General features: G+C 36.7%; 1 protein-coding gene across 1 annotated transcript in view; it reads right to left on the bottom strand.

Moving 5' to 3' along the window:
• Positions 1–10,655: 10,655 nt before the first annotated feature.
• The window catches only part of LOC107734122 (phospholipase D2-like), a 30,126-nt gene continuing 21,212 nt past the window's right edge, over positions 10,656–19,569 (bottom strand). Inside the window, 11 exon segments of the mRNA XM_016545975.1 lie at positions 10,656–11,103; positions 11,500–11,617; positions 14,496–14,649; positions 15,428–15,562; positions 15,800–15,849; positions 15,952–16,018; positions 16,021–16,064; positions 16,172–16,260; positions 18,454–18,558; positions 18,679–18,792; positions 18,902–19,020. Of these exon segments, the coding sequence (XP_016401461.1) occupies positions 10,879–11,103; positions 11,500–11,617; positions 14,496–14,649; positions 15,428–15,562; positions 15,800–15,849; positions 15,952–16,018; positions 16,021–16,064; positions 16,172–16,260; positions 18,454–18,558; positions 18,679–18,792; positions 18,902–19,020 (1,220 nt within the window). The 3' untranslated portion in view covers positions 10,656–10,878.

The raw sequence follows: 19,569 nt of genomic DNA, 5'->3' as shown, positions 1-19,569 counted from the left end.
GTGTGAGACACTTTTTTTAATGGATGGGTGCTTTTTATTTAACTTCTTTTGGAATGATGTATGCAACACCCGCGGAGGCATTAAACAGCTTGAAAGATCAAAGACAATTTTTAATATAACTCCGACTGGATTCGTCTGAAAGAAGAAAGTCATATACACCTAGGATGACTTGAGGGTGAGTAATTTGTGGGATAATTTTCATTTTTGGGTGAACTAACCCTTTAACACCAATTATTAGATTTTATTTATGCCAGAACAAAAAGTTTGTAAACACCTTTTCGCAATAAGGTTTAGAATTTGTTTTGAAACATATAATTTGGCAAAGGAATTGAATTTATTTTTCCAAATATTTATTCTTTAAATGTATTAAAAGAACTGTTTAAATTCCATTAGGTAACCAGAATATTTAAGAGGAATCATAATCATTCTATCAAGTCGCGATGAAAGTATTGACAGATCATTTCTTTCCTTATTGTGACGCACATCCAAGTTAAAAGGATTAGTGAAAAGAAAAAAAAGTAGGACGGTGATCTATCCATCAGTTGGAGGCAGATTTGAAGGCGAGCTTGCAGTCAACTGAAAGAAAGGGGCCAGGTTTAGGCGACAAAATGAATAAAAAATTAGAAGGTCAAAAGAAAATGAAACCTATAATTTTTTGAGCTAAAAAAAAAAAAATTCAAAAGACAATTTATGCTAATATTAGGTATTTGCTCTGGGTTTTATCAGAACTACACTCTCTGTACTTACTTATTCGGTCACTCTCAGTGAAAAACATGGAAACTCAGGAAAGGAAATGTTTCATGTCTTCAATCAAGCTTATTTTGATTATTTTTCTCTCTTACACAAATGGCTCCCTGCTGGCTCAGGATGGCAATGACAGAACCATTACCTGCTCAGCCATTGAGAACAAGACAAAGCACCATCTTTTTACAAACTCCAGGGTTTAAAAAGGGAATTTATGCAGTACTGTCGTGTATTAAGAGCCATTATGAAACTCTCAAGCAGCTTTATGTGCCTCTTACGTGCAGCTTTAGCTGGGGAGCGCAGCCAAAAACTAGAATGAGTAGAGGGTTAAAAACAGCCAGCGCAGCACATAAACACACAGTGTGTGATTCAATATGGCCTCGGTACAGCTGTGGGTGGACAAGGCTAACATTCTTCCTAGCTCTCACACACACACCACATACACACCATGATCATCTCACTCTCATCTGACTACAATAACTGCAATCTTTTTCTCTCTCACTCTCTTCATCTCTCTTTTTATGTCTTCCTCTCTTTCTCTCTCAAAGAGATCTGGAGTGGCGAGCTGTAAGTGAGCAACACGCTCTTATGTGAACCATCAGTAAGAGGACGAATGGAAATGAGAACAAACACAAACGGGATAAAAAAAAAAAACAAGACAGTTTATAACAAAATAATAATAACATGTCCAACATATATATTCTAGTGCCCTTATAATATTCAAACTGAGTTTACAAAGATCATCAAACGAAATTAGTCTCTTCTCTAGAGAGCAGCTGTCTCAGAGAAAGAGGGAGAGAGAGATGACACATAAGCAGAGAAAAGAATAAATGAGCTAATGAATAAAATGATAAACAGATAATAAAGCTTTCCCCTGGAGAATAAAGGAGGACAAATTGAGAAAGGAAAGACAGAGGGAAGGAAGTTTGCTGAAAAGGTTGCCTCTGGCTTTTCAAAGATCGTGAAACGACTGAATTTAATATAAAAAATACAAGATAAATCTTATATGATTCAGTGTATGTTTGTGAAAGTGATGAGTGACAGGACTGAACATAAACTAACATCCCAATGGAAAATATATGCCAATATATGCTAATGTTAACCAAAAACCCCATCTGAAACATACAAAAACATCAAATCAAATTTAAAAACAAAAAAGCCACGCTAACAGAGAAACGATGTTATCATAAAGGATAATGAGCTAATTGGTCTACAAAACCCATTTGAATACAAACCGTAACTGCAAATCAGTGAAGTGAATGGCATGTTTGGCAAGGTGACCTCATATAAATCTTGTTCACTGATATATGTTTGTATGACAAGATCATTCTCTTAATCTTAATTAATTTGAAAGATTACTGATTTCAAAGCACAGGAATAGATTAATATACATTATTATATTACCACCATATGTTGCACATGACAACATTACAATCAAGTCATTTATGATAAAAAAGCATCTAACATCATGAAGACTCTTGTTTTTTTTATTGTGAATTTTAAGTTCACATTTTTGAGTTCATTTTTTGGATTATGCAACTGTATTAGTTCCTTCATGGATGTGCAGCTAAGTTAACACAGCTAGACAACTTAGTATCTGCTACATAAATACCCTCATAAACCAACATAAAGTTGGAAAATATTCTGAACAGCATGCAGCTATCTGACTAGGGATGAAGCCAATGCCCATCAGATCCAGTCTATACGGTTATCAATATTTAAGCATTACTAGATCAAGTTACATCATTAACCTGCAACCTCATGAATGCAGATAGTACCAATAAACATGAATAAATATTTGCTCCTTCCCAGTGTACAGCAAACCTCTGGCTTTATGCACGTGTACTTCAGCTGGTTTATTCGACAGCTGGTTTTATTTTGATCAGCCAATGAATGACAAGCTTCTGTTAAATTTGTCAGATTTTTCGAGTCATGCATATTCATTAGTTGGTGTTTACCCAATAGCTTAGATCATTACTATTTAATATTTTGGTTTCTGTTATGATGTCATTAGCATTTATGTCTCCTTTACATAAGCAACCCAACCATCAAACGGCCGTGAAACGACTGAATTTAATATTAAAAATACAAGATAAATCTTATATGATTCAGTGTATGTTTGTGAAAGTGATGAGTGACAGGACTGAACATAAACTAACATCCCAATGGAAAATATATGCCAATATATGCTAATGTTAACCAAAAACCCCATCTGAAACATACAAAAACATCAAATCAAATTTAAAAACAAAAAAGCCACGCTAACAGAGAAACGATGTTATCATAAAGGATAATGAGCTAATTGGTCTACAAAACCCATTTGAATACAAACCGTAACTGCAAATCAGTGAAGTGAATGGCATGTTTGGCAAGGTGACCTCATATAAATCTTGTTCACTGATATATGTTTGTATGACAAGATCATTCTCTTAATCTTAATTAATTTGAAAGATTACTGATTTCAAAGCACAGGAATAGATTAATATACATTATTATATTACCACCATATGTTGCACATGACAACATTACAATCAAGTCATTTATGATAAAAAAGCATCTAACATCATGAAGACTCTTGTTTTTTTTATTGTGAATTTTAAGTTCACATTTTTGAGTTCATTTTTTGGATTATGCAACTGTATTAGTTCCTTCATGGATGTGCAGCTAAGTTAACACAGCTAGACAACTTAGTATCTGCTACATAAATACCCTCATAAACCAACATAAAGTTGGAAAATATTCTGAACAGCATGCAGCTATCTGACTAGGGATGAAGCCAATGCCCATCAGATCCAGTCTATACGGTTATCAATATTTAAGCATTACTAGATCAAGTTACATCATTAACCTGCAACCTCATGAATGCAGATAGTACCAATAAACATGAATAAATATTTGCTCCTTCCCAGTGTACAGCAAACCTCTGGCTTTATGCACATGTGTACTTCAGCTGGTTTATTCGACAGCTGGTTTTATTTTGATCAGCCAATGACAAGCTTCTGTTAAATTTGTCAGATTTTTCAAGTCATGCATATTCATTAGTTGGTGTTTACCCAATAGCTTAGATCATTACTATTTAATATTTTGGTTTCTGTTATGATGTCATTAGCATTTATGTCTCCTTTACATAAGCAGCCCAACCATCAAACGGCTGCTGTTATGATTATGTAACGGACACATTTAAATATGAATTTACAAAATCCAGGCACTAAATAATTTCACCTGCTTCGATGCCAAGTTTGATGCTCTGGCAATGTTATTTAAAAGTGATCGTTACAAGAAGTGAAACTGAGATGACCACAGGTGAACTGGAGAGCAGGTTGTTCTCAAGTTCAAAATCAACACAATGAAACTACAAACCACCTCAGTCGTGTGCAATTCTAGCTTGAGGGCCACCTGTAAGGCAGACCTCTTGTGATAGTCTAAATGCCCCCCTAAATGCCCCCTAATTGTGCGTCTATGAGACACAGTATGTGGGTGTTATATAGGACAGCTATCAAACAATGAGCTCAAGTGAATCATCGTGCTCCATCTCTCTCTCTAAGGGCAGTATCAGACACATCACACCCCGGAAAGCTGTGCCCAGGAACTCACTGTACCAACACACAAGAGAGAAGGAGAGTTACGGCCAGAGCTCTAACATATATGGCTTATTCACAAACCCACTAACACACTTAAGTGTCAAAAGAGGAATGGATTGAGTCCTCTACTGTTCACTTCCAGTCCACAAGGCTCTTGTTTAAGAATGATGCATACCTCGGTATTCATAAACAACCAGTGTTATTATTAACTAAAACTATTTAAAATGTTTTTGTTCATTTAAATAAATCTGGAAAATAAATATTAATATTAGATGAAAAACTTAGTTTTAAAATTAGAAATGTTGCCTTGGCTACTAACTAAATGACTGGAGAAGTCTGGCATACGTCACCAGAAGGAAATCTGTCATTTCACAGGAAGACTGACATGATATTTCGATTGAAGCTAAATGACAGGTAACTGCCATAAGTTTAAGTTGAACTACTAACTAGAAATAAATAAAACTAAAACTGAGATAAAACTAAAAGAGAAATAAAAATAATTTTAACCTAAATAGCAATCTTTAAAAAAAATGAATAAAAATAAAACCACATAACAAAATTACTAAAAAATTAAACTACAATGAAAATGAAAACTGTAAATATAAAACTAAGTATAACTCACATATATCAAAACGGACATTTAGTGAATGTTTTGGACCTTTGTGAATGGCAGTTAAGTTACCTTTTCTATATGCAGGAACTCACCTATAGTGAGCGTAATTAGCTCTAAAACACTGGATTAGCCACCTGCTAACATACCACTAAACTAGATGACTAGATTAGCCTTCTGCTCGCACATTAACTACCCATTCTGGTATACAACATATGCTATCTATTCTGAGGCTTATATATATATATATATATATATATACATACATATACATACATATATACATACACACACACACTACTGTTCAAAGGTTTTGAGTAAGATTTTTTAAAGAAATAAAATTATACTTTTAATTCAGACAAGATGCATTAAACTGATCCAATGTGACAGAAAAGATGTATAATTTTACAAAGATTTCTATTTGAAATAAATTCTGTTCTTTTTGAACATTCTATTCATCACAGAATCCTGCAAAAAAAATTATCATCGTTTCAACAAAAACATTATTTTAATTTGTAATAACTTTTTTTTTTGTACGGTGGTGTATTAGGTAAGAAATTAATTGTTTTGCTAAAATATACTAGGCTAGTTTCCTGCTAAAACAGACTTTGGTAAAGGATTATCATTTTGCTATGTAGTCTGGATTAATGTCAAAATTATAATCTGCCCACTTCTGGATACTAACTGGGCAACTCATTTTCTCCCTTCCCAAAACTGACTCAGTCGTTGCTGTCAAAATGTTATCCATTTACCAAGACTTTCCAGCATCTGGTCTGCAGGGAATGTTGAGCTTTTTTAAAATAAATAAAATAAAAGCCATAAAAAAAATCACAGTCCACTGAATCATTCTGTCACATTTGCATTATATGTAAACACAAATAGAGTGATGGCCTATATGGAAAGCTAAACTAATGTTTTGCAGGGTATTCCCCATATAACAAGGGAGCTATTCTAAGATTACAAAGCAAGTTTATTCAGTGTCAACACTTATTTGCAAGGTAGGCCCTCCCAAACCACAACTGTCCGTGTGCGAGTGAGAGAGAGAAACCTATACTTACATACACGCATACAGAAATGCATAAACACTCCAGGCCTGGATTATTAGATTAGAGGATACAGGCCCAAGACTCACCTGCTCGCAGAAAATAATCATTTGTGAGCTAAAAAACCTTTAAGATTATTATTAAAAGCTCTTTGATGTGTTCATATTGTCCCTCGTAGCCCATAATGATGGCACTGATCATACTGTAATGGATTTGTTTGGGTGTGAAGGCCTGTGGCAGGTGCAGGCAGGTGGACACACACGCAGACACGCTCACTCACCCGCAGGGCGGCCAGGTCGATGTCATCCAGACTCCGAGTAGGTGCGTTTTCTGACATTTTTACAAGTTTTCTTTAGCAAATTCAAATTAGGTGCTCCAAAAGTGTTGCTACGACTGCGCTATTATTTTATCACAATGTTTATTTCAAGGGACAGTTCAGAAAAACTTGTGAGGTTCCCGGAGAAATATTTGGCTCGTCTCCGCCGCGACCCGTTTAACCGACAACAGCTGCAGGATTTCTGACCATAAAATGTTTGTTTCTTCTTTACCGGAGAACGAAAGGTTCGTTAAGGCCAAGCGATCCGGTTCTTCGGGTGATTGTTAGCCGGAGACGACCGAGAAATGCCTAGCGAGCATTAATCGATGATAAAGGTTGAGATTGAGCCTATAATCCTGAAGATTGCATGGCAACATTTACATGAGCTTGAATCAGATCTGCCACACTGCGCTCCGTCTCTACACTCATTTTGGCAGTACTGCGTACGTTAAGCCAAGCCTACCTCAGTCAAAAACAGTAGATTAATATATACACGAGCCGTATAATTCACAAAATATGCAAATAAAGAGGCAGAACTTCGTGATAAATCAGAAGCCGAGCTCCTAAACAGCGGCGCTCGTGATATCCGCGTCAATCTGCCACAGCCGTCATGTTACGGCGCAACCCACGCACACGCCTTAAACAGGATTTCTGTGTTGATTTCGACCTCACTGCTCGGCTTAGTTAATGTCCACAGTTTTTAAAGTCTCTACGATGTGTATAGGATTGAAATATGCAGTCCTGGTGTCAAAAACGAGACGTGTTTACGTCGAATAATATTCCGCCCGCCTGGCAAACTTTCATTCCTCCTGCCGTCAGTCAGCGGCGCCTCCCGGTTGTACGCAAAACCTCCGCCGATTTGCTGGAGAGAAAGAGAGGGAGAAGAACGGAAAACCATAAACAGTCCCTTGTTTTCAGCCCGGACCCTTTATGGCAGTGACTGGTCACGATGCATACATAATATTTATTTTTATTCAGATATTCCCTAACGAGTCGCCTCGGGAATCAACTTTGTCCTTTTGCTGTAATGTTGTATATTTTGATGTGTCAGATTGAACTTCTCTGTCCTGTCTTGGTATGATCCTATTCCTACTTCTGCTGTCTGTGGTCGGGCTGTGACGTCTGCAAGAAAACACAACACTGTTTTCCAGCCACTTTTTTTTTTTCTTCCCTCCCTCCCCTGCACTTCTCATTCCCGTCTTCCTGGAGTGTTGAAGTGCTACGGTGTTACAACAGGGACAAACTACCTGAACTAGCTAGTTGCAATGGAGACGGATGGTACCGGTGTAAAACCTTGCAGCATACAATCACACGTTGTTTTCTATCATTTTGGAGACTTTAAGTTGACTTCTATTGTTTTCATAGTATGTTGACCTCTTATAGTAAACCCTTACCATTCAGCTTACCTAACCCTCACACTTTAGCACTAATTTATTAAGACATAATTTAGTTTATTAAAGGGATATTTCACCCAAAAAAAAAATAACATTCCATCATCATTTACTCACCTCATTACTGTACACTACTTTCTTTCTACTGTAGAACACAAAATAAGATATTTTAAGACATGAGTCTGTGTGTGTTCCATATTATGGAAGTCATCGATCAGCAAAACTGGTTTAGTTACCATCAGTGTTTGGAATGACATGAGGGTGAGTAAATGACTGAATTTTCATTTTAAAATAATCCCTCCCTTAACTATCCCTTTAAGCAGTTTTCATTACGAGTACTGATTTGTCTTATTGTTTTTCTTTGAATTTACTTGGTTTCTATAATAGTCTCCCTCTACATTTTGTTTCACTTCATTTATTATATTGTTGCCTTGTGTTCACATTTTTGTGTTGTTCGCTCTGTGAAGTTACCTTGAGTTTAAGAAAAGTGCTGTATACATAATTTAACGTTGCTGAGGACTATAGTCCTCACAATGTTTTGTGGGATTATTTAGTGCTCACAATAAAGTAGGCAAAACCACACACACGCGTTTACTTAGCTATCTAAATGGGGACATTACATAGACTTATAAACTTCTCATGTGTCACACTTTCATGTGCACACGCTTCATGAACTCAGGATGAAAGCCTGAGATGACAGAGAAAGTTGATGATCAGCGTCATGGTACCAACAAAGCCAGATTGGGTTGATTTGGTTTCGTCAACTCAAAACTAATCCTGTAACCCTGAGTTTGTTCAGCTACCATCCATGGTACAAGCCCCTGAAGTAAATGAATACAAGTATATTTATTCACATGGAGAACAGATGGAGGAAAAATTAATTGATTGCTCAATGGTTTACAAACAACCGTGATATGTCATTTATAGTCATTAATCCAAAAATACATGTCGTACATCTAGAAAAAAAAAAACACAAATCACTTATAAACCTTAGTCAGGGTAGCACCATATTTAATTTTTGACAGGAATGAAAATGAGGCTGTGAGGATAGAAGTACAGTGTGGTCAATTGATTGTCCTGTTTAACAACATGCAATTTGTTCAGCTGACAAAACATCTTTCAAAAAAAAAAAAATTTAATAAATCGTGAGTTTTTAAAATAACGTGATCTAGGACCTTTACAGAGTGCATGCTGTTCACAGCATCGTTTTCATCTGACGAAAATTCAGTTTGGCATCTACCCTAGGTAAGGCCTATACCAGATGTCCAAAAGCTGTGAAAACACAGTGTTAGACAAGATTCATTTAAGTATTAGTTAATGAGTTCTGTTTGCTTTCTAAATAAAAGCAATTGTATGTAGGCCTGTCGCAATAATCAATATATCGACTTATCGCACAATATATGTACATGACCTCAATAATTTTTGGTGACGCAATATATCGCCCATTATATTTACTTAAAAATTAATGTCACCATGTTTTTTTGTTAGAAAATTTTTATTTACTATTTATTCAGGTTTTTTAAGGTATCTATGGTCTAAATATTCTTAAAAATTTAAAGTTTATTGTCATTTGGAAGTGTGTAGGCCTTCTTGCATTATTATGCTGTTACATTATGAATATATATTCAGTGGCATAAAATGGTCTTTAAAATGACAATAATATTGCTTATCGCAATTATTTCTGGGGCAATATATCACACAACAAAAAGTTGTTATCGTGACAGGCCTAATTGTATGTACTTGAAAAGTATAAAAATGTGCAAAAGCAGATATGTTAATATGTCTGAACAGGTATAGAGATTTAAAAAGGCATAATTGTTAGTTCATAAAGGTGATTGCTTGATGTGATTGGAATGTTACAGTATATTAATAATTGTGTCTCCAGTGGTCAAACCCCTAAAACATTGTCTTCAAGTGCAGGTAACGTCATCTATAACATTCTACAGCATTACATAGGCAGATTAGTGATCGTTTACAAAGTGGGGCACTGACAAAATTAGCATTGCTTATCTGGCCTCCAGTGTGCTCTCTACGTGTGTTAACACCCCCTTCAAAAAAACGAAAGTGGAATCTTCTGGGCTGCTGACATTATTACATAACAATAATTTCTCCTGGTTGCCATGGAGATTGGGGGTGGGGGGATTGCTAAATGTTACTCCTGTGACTCCCCCTGAATATCTCACCATGTTTGAAGCCCCACCTGATCCCTGCTCCGTAACACTACCCCCTCTACCTGTTTCAAAAAAACATTACATAATTTCTCTGACCAAGTACCCCAGCATACCACCCTCCACCGTTATCCATGTTTTTACGGTTTGCCTATTATTTCGTGCTTCTCGATCTCTTCCTCTCTTTCTTTCATTCTATCTCTCTCTCAGCAGCCAAGACCAAGTCAGCTCTTTATACCCGTCACCATAACAACCACAAATGTTCTGACAGATTTGCTGCCACTGCATTGGGAGGTGTAGTGCACACAAGAAAGAAATGAAGAGAGAGGGGAAAGAAGGTAAAGCAGCGCCATCCACCCACACACATTCACAACAATAAATGTATGTTCTGTTCCTCGGTCATCAAAAATACTCTCTCTTTCGCCTTATTTGCTCTTCTTTCCTCGTTTGACATGCAGCACTTTACATCCTCTGCCATCTTAATTACTCCGATCATGACATTCATGGCCGTAATGGGCTTTTGGGGAGAACATTGTTGCCATTTCATTGCATCTTCATATAATTAGCAAAAACACTGTGTGATTTTCCTAGTATAAACACGTTTATCTTTTCATACAAGATCATTTTGTTTTTCTACACCTGGGGTTCTCAACTCTGGTGCTTGAGGTCCACTTTCCTGCAGAGTTTAGTTCCAACCCTAATCAAACACACTTGAACAAACTAACTAATCAAGGTCTTCAGGATGACTAGAAAGTTCCAGGCAGGTGAGTTTGATCAGGTTTGGAGCTAAACTGCAGGAAAGTGGACCTCGAGGGCCAGAGTTGAGAACCCCTGTTCCACACTAATATGGCTTAGTGTTCAGACCTAATCATTAACTTACTAGTATTACTTAAGTCCAAACCAAAATGGACAAAAAATGTGGCAGTTAACCACTGTAGCTTCCAACTTAGTAGATGTGTGATATTTTAAACTCTGAAGTCTTCAGTTTCACTGGCACACTTCAAAATATTTGACACTCTTCCCTCTTACGTCCACACTTCCATAGGAACCATTCCTTCTTTGCTTTTAAGTGGCGGGAGAAGGTACTCCTCGCACAGGAAGTGCAACGGGAAATGGACCAAGATGCCCTTGATGGCCTGTAGTTCTTCTTTGGCTTTCTCCGGGTCAGTAAGACCGAGGTTTTGAGCATTCACATGTTCTTGAAGCTCACGCAAGTTGCGGATGCAGTCCAGCGGAAGACATCGGAAGACCTTCAGTAATAAGAAAAGATAATGCAGTATAAACACTGGCCTGATATTACAAAATGTATTACATCATTTATTTTAAAGCAAAAAGATTTCGGATATTCATAACTAGTATGTGCACCCATTGGGATCTCTGGTATTAGAGTTGGGAGTGTAAATATATGGGTAATGACAGCACATAAGTGCTATTGTCTGAAGGCTTTACTGCAGGACTACTGCACAACCTGCAAATTACAGTAATTGCAGGTTTGGCCGTAGTTTAGTCCTGCATTCAGTGCATTTGTATCAGTTCAAATCCTGTACAGTGACTTTAAATGAAAACCTTTAGTTAAAGACATCAAGTACATAAAATGGCATAGAGAGGGTGTGGGGAAAATCCAGAACACAGGACCTGTCCCTCACCTTCTCATAAATGATGGCATTTGTTTGGGCGATTTTGTTCCAAACATCGTTGAAGAAATGATCACTGATTGGATCATCAATGTTCAGATTCGGGTCAGATTTTGCTCCGAGAAGTACGCTGAGGAAAAGAGGTAAATGATGAATTTACAATTTAGACAGGTACAGTTCAGTTTAACAAAGTATTTAGAGAAGTGGTTCTCAGCATTTTTGACTCGTCATTGTCCGAGACAATATTTAAAGCATTTTCAGACCTTGCTTGGTTAAACTATTCCAATGTTGCATTTTCTGTGTGGTTTGGTTCACTTTCACATAGCAACACTTCAAAAGGGACCAAAGCATGTTGATAAATATCACATGTGAGCAAAGTCTCCCCCCTCATTGGTCAGACTGTTTGTGAGCCATTTAGTTCTGGGATTCAGATTATTACAACATTTCTGCAATTCAAGATGAATGGACAACAGCTCTTCCAAAACAGCATTCTCACCAAAAGAGTTCACTTAAAATCGAGGTGGTTTCCTTTGCTTTTGGTTGCACAATCTCTTGTCTCCACCTTATTTCAAACTTTAACCATATCATATCGAGATCCAATTTAATAACATTTTACTTCATACATCAGCACCAAGATCAAATAAAAAAATTTAAAAAATGCGTTAAACTCATTTAGACTGCTACAGTGCACCCTCGGAGGGCGCTTTCTGTAGAAAGTCTCATAAAGCCAAAAAAGTGTGAGCTGTGAAAACTAGCACGAGGAGATTAGAGTGGAATAATTCAATCAAATCACAGGACCCAGAGACGGACATTAACACAATCACTTGAGGTCACATCCCAAGGCCAGCAGGTAAAGGTGCTGCAGACACACGCATCATTAGAAGCATCTCACTGTTTCCCTTGGCAACCAAGAGATGTTCTGGTAGCTGGCAGTATGGAACGCAGCGTGCCAACACAAATTGCACACCTCTCTCTTTCACTCACACACTCCTACACAGACAGGGGAGAACTTGGACAAAATGGGAAACTGAGGTGCTTCACTGCACAAACACAGATCTATCATAGCTACAGCTACACAACCACTCTCACGTTATACAAATAGATGAAGGCTATGTTAAAGGCATTTTGTGAAAACTGGAGAAATGCAAAAAAAAAGAGCCACAGTGACTGGCTATGAATATTAACTACTTCTCTCTGGCACTCAACTGTGTAGCATATCATAACAAATGTCATAAATTAAATGCTTTAAATTGTCACATTCATTAATCTTCCGGATATTTGTGCCTTACAGGCTGAAAAGCCTTACCTCATACTGATTCACATCATTTTTTGTCTTGAACAATTCACTGAGAGAACTAGTTGATAACTAGTTGAGTCATTTGTTGCAAATCAAACTATACTACTATACAACATTTTGGGGTTATTAATTGTATCAAAAGTGACCGTAAAAATATTGATAATGTTACAAAAGATTTGTATTTCAAATAAATGTGGTTCTTTTGAACTTTCTATTTATCGAAGTATCCTGGAAAAAATTCCACAACAATATTTTAATTCTCAGCATTCTCAGATGAATAAGTTACATTTTAAATAAAAATAAAATAAAATAGAAAATAGTTATAAAAAAAAAATTACAATCTAACTTTTTTACTGTATATTTAAATCAAGTAATGCAGCCTTTGGAGAGCATTTCTTAAAACATTTCCCAAACTTTTGAACTGTAGTGTACACTGGTTGAACTATATTTGTTCCTGCATGCAGTTTGCAAGCTCAACAGAATGATTTGTTTTCTTGCCATTATTTTTTGGTACACAGCCTTGTTATCTCATCACATTGGACTCAGACTGAAAACTCACGCCGTGGTGCTGTGGAGTCGGTGCTGAAATGCTGGAGGATCCAGATTTCTGAGCCTCTATGCAAAGCATGTCCAAAGAAATTTTCATTCACTATGGAAATTTCCATGACTTTTCTAGGCTTACTTAAAAATTCCCTCATATTTCCAGGTTTTCAATGATCGTAGAAATTCTGATGCATTTCCTAAGTGTGTTTAATTAAAGGGGACCTAACACACACAACTTCACCCAATCTCATATTAATCTTAAGTACCTATAGAGTAGTACTGCATCCTTCATATCTCCAAAAAGTATTTAGTTTTATCATATTTATAAAAGAAAGATACAGCTTTACGATTCTCTCCGAAAACAGCCGAGCTCCTGGAGGCGCGCCGTGGGCGGAGCTAAAGAGTGACGATCACTTGAGCGCCGATTGTCAACAAAACACAGACATTTGATGCAGTTTCACTTACCATCTGCAGTTCTGAATCATGACCAGGGTCTTTTATAGCTGGGACAGCTCCATCTTTCAATATCAAACGATGTGCAAATCCAGTGTTGAACTGGGCCTGGTTTATAAAACGTTAGTCAACAAACACCCTTGCAAAACTCCGTTGCTGCCCCAGAAAACAAACTGCATCCGCTGTTTACGTAATGCTGAATTCTTCGGGAAGCAGAACAAGGTTATCTTTCCCTTACAACCAAAAACACACCTCTTTAGAGACATTCTTCCCGAGCGAGTCCCGTGCAGCGCTGTCGAATGAAGCGCATTGATGGGCGCTTTTGCTCTCGCTCTGGTCGATGTGTGCGCGGGCGCGCTCTTCCGGGAGAAATGCCCATATACGGAGTTCCACCCTTCATTATGTCATGAAGACCCACGATCGAAAAAAAACTTTCCGAAACTTGTAAGAAACCCGGAAGTGTGTATTTGGCACAGAAATACTCTGTTATACGTCCAAATCGTTTTTTGAAACTTTGTCCATGTTTAGCATGAGAATCCACCTCTTTAACAGTGTAAACAACTCTGAATGCATGAAACAGCATTGTACCCCTCTTTAACACTATTTGTTTAAGGTGTTGGTTGTGACACTTATGATGCCTTCACAGAAAGCTTGACAACTTTGAATACATACTCTGGTGTGTCTCTGTAGCTGCCTTGGACACAAGTATACACACCTGAAGCACTCCTTTCGTAAGGCAAGTGCTAGTGGTCCAGCCTGGTACTCCTCTCCGTTCATGACGGAGGGAACTCTTTCCTCATCCTCCACCAGCACTGCCAGCTCACTGTCACGACTGCCCAGCATGCTCCTGTCATTGATGTTGGCTGACCCTGATAACAACAGGAGAGGAAAAACATTTTGCAGAATGTTTGATTTGAACGACACTTCCAATAATCACCAGTAGGTGGTTTTTGGAGCTCATCTTCATCATGCAAATAGTAAATATCTTGGGTCAGTGATTCCCAAATCTTAACCCAGGGCAACAATACCCAGATGGAACTTATTTAGATTTTTCTTTGTTAAACCTATAAAACAGAAATTATTTTAGAATTATTTTTGGGGGTACATTACTGTTCAAAGTTTTGAATGTTGTTGAAAGAAAGTCTCTAATTCTCGCCAAGGCTGCATTTGATCATAAATCCAGTAAAATGGCAATATATGAAATATTATTATGATTTAACAGAACTATTTACTATGTGAAAGTTTTAAAATCATTCTGATATTCTAAAATCATCCGAATCATTCTAATGTTTAAAATCAATCTAATATATTCTGATTTGATGCTCAAGAAACACTTATTATTATCAATGTTGAAAACAGTTCTGGTGCTTAATATTTTTTGTGGAATATTCTGTGATGAATAGAAATTTCGAAAGAGCAGCATTTATTTGAAATAGAAATCTTTTGTAACATTATAATTGTCTTTACTGTCACTTTGGATCAATTTAATGCATCCTTGCTAAATAAAAATATTACTTTATTTAAAAAAAATCGTATTGGTAACATTCAATTGGTAATGTACACAAAAATAACAAAAAGGTTTTTACTGGGTCACAGACCACAGACCCAGTAAATTAATCTGTATTAATCTGAAGGCAAACGTCTCACCTATGATGTAGCAACGGTCGTCAGCGATGAGGGCTTTGCTGTGGACGTAGATGAGCTCTGTAACAGGGGACTGGCCGAGCTGAGAGTGTTTGCGCAGACCACACAGAGAAATATACTGTGTCCATTCATCCTGCACTGATGGGGAGATGAGACAGTCATTATAACAATAAATGGCAAACCATCTGTGTGATTGGTTAATGGGTAGAATGTTATAATGCATGGCTGAAAAAACAACAACAGATAAACTAAATCATTTAGAATCATTTATGAGACAGAAGTAAAAGTGACAGATGGAGAACGAGACAGGATCCAAAAAATGTACCAGAGTGGCAGAATTACAGACAGGTCGATATGTTTCTGTCAGATACTTACTTTGCTCCTTTAATCTTGAGAGAATGGAGTGTTCTCCTCGATTAATCGTTCTACACACAGAAAAAGTTCTGTTAGAAAACATGAACAAGTATTTTGGGATGTGAGAGTGTGTGTATTAGTGTGGAAGTTTGGCTGGGCTGGTGTGTGTGTACCTGTAGGTGAAGTGCAGTATAGCTTGAATGGCATTTCCTCCTCCCTGACTGATGTCACCCTCAAAGCCGGCAGTAGGGGAATTATGACAAACACCCTGTACTTCTTCCCCTCACTATAACAATTCAAATAAAGCTTACACTTGAAGCTAGAAAACACAAAGACACTGCAGAGTACATTTTATTTCACGACACTTGTATTATTTTTAAAGAGGTGACACACCTGTGAGCCCGTAGGATCCGTTTGACAATAGCGTCTCCAATGGTGTTGAGTACATTCCTCTGATCTGAGCAGCTGATGAAGAACTGATTCTGAAAAAGAGGAGGGACAGAGAGGGGTTCATTTAATTGGTCTCACTTATTTGTGAACTATGAAATGGGCCGCTGCAAGATCTAGTGCATGATCTTGTCCATTATTCACACTATTTCCAGTAATTTACTTCACTAAATGTTCTATAGTCAACGACCAAGAGCTTTATTTTATATGAATACAATTCATATTATTTTGATTATTCGTCTAAGAAAAAAAAGTTGACTATTTTATAAAAAGTTTTTTTTTCTTTTTTAAAGACTGTTCTTAAGAGTTCAAATTCTTGAAAATAATGTGTTTCTCAAAGGGATAGTTCGCCGAAAAAATGACAATTCTATCATCATTTACTCACCCTCATGTTGTCCCAAACCTGTATGACTTTCTCTCTTCTGTGGAACACAGAAGACATGTTGAAGAATATTGGTAACCAAACCGTTTTTGGTGGCCAGTGCCTTACATTGTATGGACAAAAAATACTGAGAAATTTTTCAAAATCTTTTGTGTTCCACAAAAGATAGTGTGTCATACATGTTTGACATTTGGGTGAGTAAATGATGACAGACTTTTCATTTTTAGGTGAACTATCCCTTTAAAAGTATCATATATAACCTCTTGAAGTTAGGATAACCTTAAAAAATGTACTTGTATAATTTAGCATACTTGTAGACTTAGCAGATGCTTGTGATGAATACGCAAGTATTACAAAGCATGCCATTTTATTCTTACGGAAATATATAATAATAATAACAATAATAATAATTGCAATTGGGAGCGTCCTTATAAAATAAATAAATACATACATTCTTAATTAATTGTGACATAACTAAATTAGTTCAAATGTTATTTTAGTTACCAATAACCCTGTCGTACTGTTAACTCTACTTATCATATTTTAATATGCTTAAATATAGTCAGCAGAATTTCATCTGGATATTATCAGTGTTTGTTGATGAATGTAAAGTTTTTAAATTCTCAACCATAAAGGTTTCAACATTTAATGTTTCATTTTGTTGTTTTTATTGTAATGTCTGTAAGAACAAACATTTCCTCTGAACGTAGTTTAAGTGCATCTGTTACATTCTTCCTAGTTTAGCTGACTCGCATTAGGACCCTGTTTCTGAGCATGAGACAAGAGCAGAGGGCTATTGTGTGCTGCCAGCTGAATGCAGTGGAATCACATGATCCTAGTGGGAGAGAACACTGCAAACAACTCCACAACACTGAGACTTTGTGTACAGTCGTGGCCAAAAGTTTTGGCAGTGACATAAATTTTGTGTTTTGCAAAGTTTGCTGCTAATGCTGTTGTGGTGTTCATTCACATTGTTTCTAGATTATTGTGTAGAGTGATTAGATGCATTTTAAATAATTGCTAAAAGCTTCATAGTTCAAAAAATGAACTTTTCACACACAAAAAAAAAAATTTCACTGTTTTTTGATCCTGACATAAAATGACCAGCTAACATTAATTGACTAATCATATCAGCAGCACATGTGAAAGTGTGAATGAGTACTAGTCAGGTGAAATCACTAACATACTAAATAGATTGTAAGAGCAGACTGATTGCTATAAAAGGAGGGAAGAAGCACTTCCAATCATTGTGTTCTTGTTAGCAATGCTTACTTCCAAAGAAACATGTGCAGCCATCATCGCTTTGCATCAAGCAAGAGTGATAAAGAAGTGGCTCGAAGATCATTACATTGAAATTTTGGATCCGTGGCCAGGCAACTCCCCGGATCTCAATCCCATAGAGAACCTGTGGTCAGTCCTCAAAAGGCGAGTGGACAAACAGAAGCCCACAAATTGTGATTAACTCTGAGAACTAACAAGGCAAGAATGGATCGCCCATCAGTCAGGATTTGGCAGGATATCCAGCATGCCAGAGCGAATTGCAGAGGTTATGAAGAACAAGGGTCAACACTGTAAATATTGACTCATTATATATTTTTGCCAATAAAAGCCTTTAAAACGTATGATATGCTTATCATTGTTTTTCAGAAAAATTATCTACAAATACTGAAGCAGCAAACTTTGCAAAACACAATTTATGTCACTGCCAAAACTTTTGGCCACGACTGTATGAAAAGAGCACAGTGTCTGCTCAGCTGTGTGTGTGTGTGTGTGTGTGTGTGTGTGTGTGTGTAGTCTTATGAGTCAGAGGCAAATGCTTTTGGTAAGGTCATACAGAGAGTGTTACCTCTAGATAAATGTAATGCTCGCTGTTTTCAATAACATGTATATAGGCATTGAGGATAGACTGTTCACATGTGCCAGCAGACCAGCGATCCACAGAACGAAGAACCTGGGAGAATAAGAGAAGGAAGAATGAAAAAAAAAATGTAAATAAACAGATTATGACAGAGAAGAAAAATTTAAAAGGGGGAATGAGGAAAAGAAAAGTAAACTGCATGAAAACACATACCTGTACAGAGGCTTTTGTGGCACCGGGAATGGTGAATGGCAGCTTATCTGCTGTGCAGTAGGATTTCGGCAGTAGGTACGGGTAGAAGTAATCCTTGTACTTGTTCTTAAAGATCTTAAAAGACAAATAAGAATACAAGAAGAAAACGCAACGATTGAAGATTCTGAAGAGTCTGATTGTATGATAAAAAACAAACATTAAAATTACCCATTTGATTTCTGACCTTAGTGAAGTTCCAGCGCTGGATGAAGTGTCGTGCAAGATCTCTGGCTGCCTTCCCATGATGCACTGCACCCAGGTCTCGCCAGGGGATGCGCGGCACCTGAGTTCTGTCAACATTGTCTGAGGGGAAAAAAGCAGAAGCTACACTATTGGCTGAATTCACATTCTATATTCCCTCATCTCTGTTCTTGTTTAGAAAAACGCACTTCTACTGAGCAGGCCCTAAGCAGACACATCAAATATTGATGATGATGATATTTCAAATTTCTATTTCAAATAAAGTCTGTTCCTTTGAACTTTCTATTGATCAAAGAATCCTGAAAAAAAGTATCAGTTTCCACAAAAATAGCAAGCAGCACAACCATTTTTAACATTTTATTTCATTGAATTATGAGAAACGTTTCTTGAGCAGCAAATCAGCATATTAGAATGATTTTCTGAAGGATCATGTGACACTGAAGACTGGAGTAATGACTGCTGAAACAGGAATAATCATTACAGGAATACATTTTATTAAAATAGAAAAACATTATTTTAAATTATAATTATAAATATAAATATTATATTTATAAATTATATTCTAAATATTATTATATTAATTATAATAATATTTCACAATATTAGTGTTTTACTGTATGTTTGATCTAATTAATTCAGCAAAATAAAAAA

The sequence above is a fragment of the Sinocyclocheilus rhinocerous genome, unplaced genomic scaffold, assembly GCF_001515625.1.
Source record: "Sinocyclocheilus rhinocerous isolate Xijiao unplaced genomic scaffold, SAMN03320098_v1.1 scaffold1121, whole genome shotgun sequence".
Taxonomy (NCBI): domain Eukaryota; kingdom Metazoa; phylum Chordata; class Actinopteri; order Cypriniformes; family Cyprinidae; genus Sinocyclocheilus; species Sinocyclocheilus rhinocerous.
This window is presented reverse-complemented; position numbering and strand designations above follow the sequence as displayed.